The sequence below is a fragment of the Heptranchias perlo genome, unplaced genomic scaffold (genome assembly GCF_035084215.1).
Source record: "Heptranchias perlo isolate sHepPer1 unplaced genomic scaffold, sHepPer1.hap1 HAP1_SCAFFOLD_66, whole genome shotgun sequence".
NCBI classification, from domain to species: domain Eukaryota; kingdom Metazoa; phylum Chordata; class Chondrichthyes; order Hexanchiformes; family Hexanchidae; genus Heptranchias; species Heptranchias perlo.
The window spans coordinates 3,628,744-3,639,630 of NW_027139688.1; the positions used below are offsets into that span (position 1 = coordinate 3,628,744).

Genomic DNA, 10,887 nt, shown 5'->3' on the forward strand with positions numbered 1-10,887 from the left:
CCCAATCCAATTCGTTAGACTTGCTCTTCGTTAAAGGCTTTCTCTGGGATTTTGACGGCAAGTTGCTGGCAACGGGGCAGCCAAATGGCGTTGCGCCCTCTAATGGACATCTGGGAGCTTTGTGCACATCGCAACCAACTGCGTATCTCCATGACCAATCAGATTGAAGAATCGTTAATGATGAGCAGAACAGAGTCTCGACCACGAAGTGTCAGTTGGAATAATGAATTCAACGTCAAATTAGGTGCAGTGAGTGAAGTAAAGAGAAGGATAGAAAAAGTATTTTAAAAATGTTTCAAAATACTTTTTAAATGTCCGACAATAATTAGAAGCTTAAGGAATCAGACTCCTTATTTGTAAAAGTTAATTTCCAGGGCCATAGAGTTTGATTGGCAGTAATTAAGACTTACCACGCTGTTAAAAAAGGAACTTACACTGGAATGGACAAACCCTAACGTTTTGTGACGAGTTTAGTCCCAATCTATGAGGTAAGTATCGGAGTTTCACGCTGTTTATCTGTCCAGTCGATGGAATGCATCTCGCTAAAATTATAAATCGGCTGACCAAAATAAAACACATGCATGATAATGAATTTTAAAGGAAATTTGAAACAACACAGCAATCAATAATTGCGGTGCCCATCAATCACAGAGTTTGTAAAGATCGAACGGATACAAAACGCTGTCTGTATGCCATGTGTAACCGGGTGTACTGAATAGAACAGTGGAAGCAGTCAGAGACATCTCCTCTGATGATCTCACACATCGTGAAGTGTGAACGGTGGATTTGACCAGTCCCAGGGGCAGCCTCTCCTCGACATCTTCCAATCTGTAACCCCTATACTGCGGGGGACATTGGGAAACAGTTTCATCCGAGGCACAAAAACTGGCGGGAGGACAAAGTTTTAGTTAATTGTCTCAGGTCGTCATCTGATGCCTTTGCACCGAGCAACGCTCTCAACCCCGGTCTGCAGTGTTACCGGACTGAACTCCGATGCACAGCCTTGGTAAAAGCGGAGGGGGCATTAAATGCTACTGTCTCTGCACCAACACACACAGTGGATTAATCCTTCTCAATATCTAAAAGTATTGATTGCCTCAAATGTCCTGATTGTTATAAATTCCTAGTTCTTACGTTACTTTACCAGTATTACTGGGTCGTTGATTAAGATTAATAGCGGTCAGGTTCCCTGTGTTACCTTATTAACAACAAATAAAAACATTATGATTAATGTTGCCGGACAGCCTTCAAGTATTTCTAATGAATCGAGATCTCAGAAAAAGCAGATAAAACAAGGCAACAACTGTTAACATTCAAAAATGCTGAAACCTCGCCAGACTGCGAGCGAGACAGCGGCTCCTCTCCTTATTCCCTGGAGAGGGGATGAGACGGTCGGTGCAGCTGACATCAGTCCGAGAAATATTTTCATCAGACTTCCCGGAAAAAGTAAATTCTCCGGGAGTTCTAAACGACCGCATCTTTACCGAAAACTGGTGGATTTTCCTGTCAATTACACGGTTGAATATAATTACCGTCCTCGCAGAGTGATAATAAACTCGGTGATCAAATATTCGATTCCACTATTAAAGTTCACTTCATCACTGAGACGTTTCATAATTAAAGGGGGAATGTCCTTTCATTATAGGAGTCACTCGGCCAATGAACTTTAGAAACGCTCTGTCAAAGTTAGCATGAAATGGAATTGAAATCACATCTGTAATCGCGGACCTGTGGGTTTTTATTAGAACCATGTTTATGTTGCGGTAAGGAGAGGGAACCTCAGTCTAAACTGGAATAGGGGCTGAATGTGAATTCTAATGTCCCAAGGGGAGCTCTAGTTCGCAATTCTTTCATTTTTAACCAATCTTAGAATCAGTGTCCAGGGAGATTTCAGCAGCTTCTTTAGCTCTTCTCTGAATTTCCTCTGGGTAGCTGCATAAATACACGTGTTTGGACAGCAACTCAAATACTTCAGCATCGCTCCGGTTTCTGTGGCGATATATGCTGGGTTTGTGTGGTCCCCTCGGTAATAATTGGTGTTTGTCAGTCTGGTAGTTACAAAACTCACAGAAGTTGTCAGCCACAACAGTCTAAAACTGCCCGATATAGTGAACAGCAGAATGATGGATTTCCTTCGGTTCCCTATTTCTGGATCGTTCTGATTCTCACTGCTGTGATCCCGGAGTCTCCTGCGGGTTCTATTCGCCATTGCAATCCGTCTGATGGTCAAAGAATTAAACAAGGCAATTAAAGTAAAAGGAAGCCAAATGAGCGAGGTGCCGTGAAACCAGCCGTACGGTACTGCTAGAAGTGAGGAGAGAAAAGCCTCACTTGACCGGCAGCCCCAATGCACTTTGTTAATTATTCGTTCAGGTGAATATACAAACACAATGGGGATGTCCTTTAAAACAAGAAGGACAGAGACCGTTGTTGACACCGTGGCCGCAGTTCTCTCGGTGCAATACTTGGTTTTAAACTTCTGGCAGTAGAGAGCGACAAAACGGTCAAATGTGAAAGAGACGGTGAACCAAACAGACAAATCGAGGGTGACAGTGGCCATGTACAGAATGAATCTACACACGGGAGTGTGTGAGAGGAATGACAGTGGAAAGTGATAACTGAAAATATAATACAATGTTATATTAATGATCATGACCAGTCGATCCGCTGTTGCCATGGCCACCATGTAGACAGAGATACACCTGCAAAGGCCACAGTTTCCTCGTGAGAGAATCACAATTGTTACCAAGTTCGCTGTAAGAAAGAGAGAGGAGAGAAATAATATCCCAGTGTCTGATTGCAAATATATTGCCAGATACCTGTTGAAAGCATTTTACTCCAATCAGTGTGATTATGAACACGGAGCAGTTGAGAGCAGGATTAATATTTGAGTCACTACCTGAGAAACCTAACCACACATTACAATGAGCTGCTGCAGCGCTCACTCTGCACGGGGTGACGAAACGGTCCGTAAATCCGCTAAAACGCGAGTGTTGGAGCTTCAAAGAATATTGGAACATCTGTGAAATGATCAGATTAAGGGGAATACAGAAATTGCAGACCCGCGGTTCACGAGTTGGTTCTGGTAACTACTGACTGTGTAATGCTGACATCTGGGAAATACGTTTCCTTATCCAACATGCGGTAAGAACAGTGATATAATTAACAGCGATTAACAACTAACAGGTTAAAATACCTCACCTGGGACACCGACAGCTGCGAGAATCGGGTAGTAAATCTCTTTTATCAGCAGTATAGTTATTTGCCAAATTTTCTGTGAGAATGGATGAATTCAGTCGGAGCTGAATGTCTCTGACTAGCGCCTGGCTCAGGCGGGAGAAGGGATCACTATATTTATACCCATATCAATTCACCAGGGAGTCAATCAGGTTACATCATAATTAACATTAGTTACATTCATTTAACAAATAGACTCAGGTAAGATGTTTTTTGGTCTGAGACATCGAATTCAGTGAAATAGTTGGAATTATTTTTGGACAGTTTAGGAAATCACACAATTAAAACATTCTTTACAAATGGAAAGTGGAATCTATCAGTACTGGTCTTGACCCTATTCCTACAGGACTGGTGGAGGCAGCTAATCTTGAATTAATCGCTCTGACGCTTCGTTTGACTTACTCCTAGTGCCCCAACTCCACCAGCAACAGGTACGGAAACTACTCCTGCAATATTGGTGATGACCCCAGTCCTGCAGCATTAGACCTGACCGTACTGCTCCGGTACTTGTGGTACCCCTACACTAACAATAGAGGTGACCGTGCTTCTCCGGTAATAGTGGTGCCCCTACACTTACATTAGATGTGACCGTGCTCCTGTACTAGTGGTAACCCTTACACTAGAGATATCCGTGCTCCTCAGTTACTCATGGCATACCACACTTAAACTAGAGATATCCACATTCCTCAGTAACTCATGGTATACCACACTTACACTAGAGATAACCGTGCTCCTCCGGTACTCATGGCATACCAAACATATACTAGAGGTAACTGCAGTCCTCAGGTACTCATGGTACACCACACATACACTAGAGATAACCGCGCTCCTCAGATACTCATGGTATACCACACTTACACTCGAGATAACAGCGCTCCTCAGGTACTCATAGTATACCACATATACACTAGAGATAAACGTGCTCCTCCGATAATCATGGTATATACCACACATACACGAGAGATAACTGCACTCCTCGGGTACTCATGGTATACCACACTTACACTGGAGATAACTGTTCTCCTCCGATACTCATGGTATACCACATATACACTAGAGATAACGGTGCTCCTCCGTTACTGAGGCACCCGACAATTGCACTAGATTCATTTTAGTGGCATAGTATGATAGTAGGTACAGCACGGGGGATGCCATTCGGCCATTGTTCCTGTAACAACTCTTCGAAAGAACTCTCTAATTAGTCTCATTCCCCTTATCTTTCCCCATAGCCCTGCCAAGTTTTCCCTTCAAGTATTTATCTAATTCCCTTTTGAAAGTTACGATTTAATGTGCGTCCACCACCCTTATAATTTTTGCATCATCTGCAAACTTCTTGATCAAGCCCCCCACATTCATGTCCAAATCACTAATATACACCCCAAAAAGCAAGGGACCTAGTACTGAGCCATGCCGTACCCCATTGGAAACATCCTTCCAGTCGCAAAAACACCACTCAACCATTACCCTTTGCTTCCTGCCAAGAAGCCTATTTTGGATCCAACTAGCCGTTTTTCCTTGGATCCGGAGGGCTTTTACTTTTTTGACCAGTCTGTCATGTGAAACCTTTTCAAAAGCCTTGCTAAAATTCATGTAGGCGAAACAAACACCTTGTTCTAGATTCCCCGACCAGAGGAAAAAGTTTCTCTCTATCTACGCTGTCAACTCATTTGATCACCATAAACACCTCAATTCGATCCCCCCTTAATCTTTTATCTTCAAGGGAATCCAAGCTTGGTGTATTGTAACCTGCACTCATAATTTAATCCTTTAAGCCCCGGTATCATTCTGCTGAATCTGTGCTGTACCCCATCCAAACACCAATATATCTTTCCAGAGGTGCGGTGCCTAGAACTGAATGTAGTTACTCCAGATGGGGTCGAACCAGAGCTCTATACAACTGTAACATAACTTACACCACTTTGTATTCCAGCCCTCTTGAGACAAAGGCCTCCATTCCATTGGCCGTTTTAATTATATTTACCTGTATCTGTCCACTAGCTTTTAGTGATTTCCGTACTTCGGCCCCTAAAAATCTCAGGTCACCCACAGTTCCTTGCTTCTCACCATGTTGAAAATGCCCTGACCTTTCTTTCTTGGGAACAAAGTGGATGGCCTCACAATTTCCTACATTGAACTCCAAACAGCAACCATTGCAACCACGGCCCTTTGCAACTGTCTGCTCCCATCTACACACTTTACTGCGCCACCTAACTTATTATCTACTTCAAACATGGATATACATTCGCTATTCCTTCATCGAATTAATTTATAAATTAGTGAAAAGCTAAGGCCCCAGTACTGATCCCGGGGGGACCCAACTAGTCAGATCCTGCCAATTTGAGTACATAACCATTATCCCTACTCTCTATCTCCTTTCATCTAACCAATTCCGATCCAGCCAATAAGTTGCCTCCAATTCCACGCGCTCTTATTTTTGTTAACAGTCTGTTATGTTATGCCTTGCCAAATGCCTTCTGCAAGTCCAGATAACTAACATTCATATTCACTCCCTTTTGTACCACATTTGTTACCTCCTCAAAAATTCAACTAGGTTTGTTAGACATGACTTACCTTTTACATGTCCACGTTGGCTCTCTCTGATCCGCTCATACTTGTCTAAGTGCTCAGTCACTCTGACCCTAATGACAGATTCTAGTAACTGCTCCACAACTGACGTTAGACTAATAGGCCCGTAATTACGTAATTTATCTCTCCTACTCTATTAAATAATGGAGTGGCATTGGCAGTTTTCCAATCCATGCGGACAATTCTAGAATGGAGACAGTTTTGGAGTTCCAAGTCTAACGCACCAATGATTTCCTCACCTACTTCTTTTAATACCCTGGGGTGGAAAACATCGGGTCCTGGTGATATGTCTATCTTTAATAAGATTAGCTTCTCCGTTTAGCAAATGGGAAGGCAAATGGTATATTAGCCTTTATTGCCAGGTGTTTGGAGTAAAAGACTAAGGTGGTCCTGCTGCAATTATAGAGGGCTCTGGTGTGACCACACCTGGAGTAGTGCGTAGAGTTTAGGTCTCCTAATCTATGGAAGGATATACTTTACTTACATGTGGTGCAACGAAGGTTCACTAGATTCATTCCAGAAATGAGAGCGTTGCCCTGTGAAGAGAGATTAAGTGGAATGGGCCTATACTCTCTGGCGTTCGGAAGAATCAAAGGTAATCTCATTGAAACGTATACATTTCTTAGATGGCTTGACAGGGTAGATGGTGATAGGCCGTTTCCCCTGACTGGACTGTCCAGAACTAAAGGTCATAGACTCAAAATAAGGGGTTGGCCATTAGGAACGAGATAAGGAAAAATGTCTTGACTCAGAATGTTGTGAATCTTTGGAATTCTCTACCCAGAGGGCTGTGGATTCTCAGTTGTTGAATATATTCAATTCCGAGATCGATAGATTTTTGGACGCTAAAGGAATCAAGCGACATGGTGATAGGGTGGGAAAGTGGAGTTGAGGTGAAAGGTCAGCCACGATCTTAGTGAATAGTGGAGCAGGCTCGTAGGCGTATAGCCTCTTCCTGTTTCTCATGGACTTACCTATGAAGTATAGAGTAACTTTAGCATGTGGGAGTTTGTGGAGAGCAGCGAGATCCCGAGCAACCAAATTTGCAATAAGTGTCTCTCGAGGATTTTCGGCTTAGATTCGTTGAGCTTGGCTAAATTAATAAGAATGAGGTGCTGCTGAAAGCGTTTGAGGAGTTAGGGACTAAACAAATAAGAATGAGGTTCTGCTGAGAGTCTATGAGGAGTTAGGGTCTAAATTAATATGAATGACGTTGTGCTGAGAGCGTTTGAGGAGTTAGGGAGTAAATTAATAAGAATGAGTTTCTGCTGAGAGAGTTTGAGGAGTTAGGGACTAAATTAATAAGAATGAGATTCTGCTGAATGTGTTTGAGGAGTTAGGGACTAAATTAATAAGAATGAGGTTCTGCTGACCGTGTTTGAGGAGTTAGGGTCTAAATTAATAAGAATGAGATTCTGCTGAGAGATTTTGAGGAGTTAGGGATTAAATGAATAAAAATTACGTTCTGCTGAGAGTGTTTGAGGAGCTAAGGACCAAATTAGTAAGAATTGGGTTTTGCTGAGAGCGTTTGTGGAGTTAGGGAAAAAAATAATAAGAATGAGTTTCTGCCGAGTGTGTTTGAGGAGTTGGGACCCAATTAATAAGAATGAGGTTCCGGTGAGGGTATTTGAGGAGTTAGGGTCTAAATTAAAAAGAATGAGGTTCTCCTAAGATTGTTTGAGGAGTTATAGTCCAAATTAATAAGAATAAGGTTCTGCCGATAGCCTTTGAGGTGTTCCGGACAAAATTAATAAGACTGAGGTTCTGCTGAGAGTGTTTGAGGTGTTAAGGACTAAATTAATAAGAATTAGTTTCTGCTGAGAGATTTCGAGGAGTTAGGATTTAAATTAATAAGAATGAGGTTCTGCTGAGAGTGTTTGAGGAGTTAGGGTTTAAATTAATAAGAATGAGGTTCTGCCGAGAGTGCTTGAGAAGTTCGGGACTAAACTAATAAGAATGAGGATCTGCTAAAATTGTTTGAGAAGTTAGTGTCTAAATTAATAAGAATGAGGTTCTGCCGAAAGTGTTTGAGGAGTTAGGGACTAAATTAATAATAATGAGGTTCTGCTGAGATTGTTTGACGGGTTCTGGTCTAAATTAATAAGATTGAGGTTCTGCTCAGAGTGTTTGATGAGTTAGGGTCTTCATTTGTAAGAATGAGGTTCTGCAGAGAATTCAGAACAATATAGACGAATTAATGGCACAAATAGAGATGAATGGACTTGATCTTGTCGCCATTACAGAGATTTGGTTGCAAAGTGACCAAAGCTAGGAACTAAATATTCCAGGGTACCTGACTTTTCGAAAAGATAGACAAAATTAAAAGGAGAGGGGGCGCTCTGATAATAAAGGATGACATAAGGACAGTGATGGGAACGGATCTTGGCCCGGAAGATCAGCAAGTAGAATCAGTATCAAGAGAGGTAAGAAATAACAAGGGCTATAAAACAATGGTTGGAGTAATTTATAGGCCCCTTGACAGTACCTATACCGTTGGACAGAGTATTTATCAAGAAATAATAGGAGCTTGTAATAAAGGTAATGTAACGATCATGAGGGACTTAAGTCTTCATACAGACTGGACAAATCTAATTGGCAACGGTAGTTTGGAGGTTGAGTTCCTGGAAAACATTCGAGAGAGTTTCCAAAACAAAACGTTGCGGAACCAACCAGGGAACAGGCTAATTTAGATCTTGTATTGAGTAATGAGTCGGGTTTAATTAGTAATCTCAGAGTAAAGGATCCTCTGGGGAAGACTGATCATAATATGATAGATTTTCACATTGAGTTCGAGAGTGACGTACTTTAGTCGAATCCAGATTCTTAAACTTAGTAAAGTCAATTACTTAGGTAAGAGGGCCAAGTTGGCTGAGATAATTGGGAAATTAGATTAAAAGGTGTGACGGTAGATAAGCAATGGCAAACATTTAATGAAATATTTCAAAGTTGTCAACGAACCTACATTCCATTGAGAAATTAAAACTCCACGGGAAAAGCGATGCATCCGTGGCGAACTAAAAAAAAAAAAAGGATAGTATGAGATTAAAAGAAAAGGCCGATAATGTTGCTAAGAAGAGTAGTAACTCTGAGGACGTGGAGAGTTTCAGAAATCAGCAATGGGTGACCAAAAATGATTAAAATGTAGAAAATAGAATATGAGAGTAAACTAGATCGAAATATAAAAACAGATTGTAAGAGCTTCTTCAAGAAAGTAAACAGGAAGCGAGCAGCGAAAGTAAACGTGAGTCCCTTAGAGACTGAGACATCAGAAATTATAATGGGGAATAAGGAAATGACAGAGAGATTAAACAAATATTTTACATCTAACTTCACAGCAGAAGGCACAAAGAATAGACCAGTAAAATTTGGGAATCAATGGTCTAATGAGAACGAGGAACTAAAGGTAATTAATATTAGCAAAGAAAAAGTACGAGTCAAACGAATGGGATGAAAACCGGCAAATCCTCTGAACCTGATGACCATCATTCGAGTGTTCTAAAAGAGTTGGCTGCAGAGATAGTGGATGCATTCGTTGTGATCTTCCAAAATTCCTTAGATTCTACAGATTTGGTACCTTCCAATGGATTGGAAGGTAGCAAAAGTAACACCTTTCTTCAAGAAAGGAGGGAAAGAGAAAACAGGGAATAACAGGTCAGTTAGCCTGACTTCAGTCGTCGGAAAAATGCTGGAATCAATTACAGAGGAAATGGGGACAGGGCATTTAGAACATCATCATATGATTAGGCAGAGTCAACATGATTTTATGAAAGGGAGATCGTGATTGACAATTCTACTAGAGTTTTTTGAGGATGTAACTAGTAGGGTAGATAAAAGGGAATTGGTGGATGTAGTATGCTTGAATTTTCGAAAGACATTAGAGGAGGTGCCTCACAACGGGTTGTTACGCAGGGTAATGGCTCATGGGGTTGGGGGTAATATATTATCATGGATAGAGGATTGATTAAAGGACAGGAAGCAGAGAGGGGAAAGCGTAGAGCAGCGGAAAGAAAGTGTACTTTAGGCACGACAGATAAAATAAAAACTAGAAGGCGGAAGGCGATTAACCCAGCATCAAAGCTGTGGCAGGGGGTTGGGAACCTCAGCAGGGTGACAGAGGAAAGCGTGTCAGGAAGGTACAGAAGGTATGGAGTAAAAGGTAAAGTGTTAAAAAAGGAAAAAGCAGGAACTAAGTGTCACAAAACATATTTGAAACTTCTTTATCTGAATGCACGGAGCATTCGTAACAAAATGGACGAGTTAACGGCACAAATAACTACGTATGGGTATGATCTTGTGGCCATTACAGAAACATGGCTGCAGGGTGACAACGACTGGGAATTAAATATGCCAGGTTATTTAACAATCAGCGAGGACAGGCAGTAAGGAAGGGGAGGTGGGGTGGCTATGTTAATAAAGAAATGAATCACTGTAATACAGAGAAATGATATTGGGACAAAGGATCAGGATAATGATACAGTTAGGGTAGAGATAAGGAATAATAAGGGGAAAAAACATTAGTGGGCGTAGTATATAGGCCTCCTAATAGTTGCAACTCTGCTGGAAGAAGTATTAATCAGGAAATAGTCGGGGCATGTAATAAGGGAACAGTTATAATTATGGGGGATTTTATCGATCATATTAACTGGACAAATCAAATTCGGCAGAGCAGCCTCGAGGAAGAGTTTATTGAGTGTATTAAGGATGGATTTCTTGAGCAGTATGTAACTGATCCTACAAGGGGGCAAGCAACCTTGGGCCTGGTCCTGTGTAATGAGCCAGGATTAATTAATAATGTCCTAGTTAAGGATCCCCTTGGAATGAGTGACCATAACATGGTTACATTCCATATCCAATTAGAGGGTGAGAAGGTTGGTTCTCAAACAAGCGTACTGAGCTTGAATAAAGGAGACTATGATGGTATGAGTGCGGAATTGATTAAAGTGGACTGGGAAAATTGATTAAAGGGTAAGACGGTACATGAGCAGTGGTGTTCATTTAAGGAGTTATTTGACAACTTTCAATAAATATATGCTCCACTGAGGAGTAATGGGTGCAAAAGAAATG

General features: G+C 41.4%; 1 protein-coding gene across 1 annotated transcript; it reads right to left on the minus strand.

Annotated features, from left to right (window-relative positions):
* Positions 1-1,834: 1,834 nt before the first annotated feature.
* LOC137318184 (probable G-protein coupled receptor 139) lies at positions 1,835-4,827 on the minus strand. The gene is made up of 3 exons (XM_067981141.1): positions 4,702-4,827; positions 3,202-3,274; positions 1,835-2,754 (listed from the first exon to the last, which is right to left on the minus strand). Exons 1-3 carry the CDS (start codon positions 4,825-4,827, stop codon positions 1,835-1,837), a joined length of 1,119 nt encoding a protein of 372 aa, XP_067837242.1.
* Between the last annotated feature and the right edge of the window lie 6,060 nt (positions 4,828-10,887).

Coding starts and splice junctions, on each gene's coding strand:
- LOC137318184 (XM_067981141.1), bottom strand. CDS start 4,827: ATGAATTTTAGCAAGGCTTTTGAAAAGGTTTCACATGACAGACTGGTC. Junction 3,275..4,701: donor TTCTTGGCAGGAAGCAAAGG/GTAATGGTTGAG, acceptor CCATTCTCACAG/AAAATTTGGCAAATAACTAT. Junction 2,755..3,201: donor CGCAGCTGTCGGTGTCCCAG/GTGAGGTATTTT, acceptor TCTTTCTTACAG/CGAACTTGGTAACAATTGTG.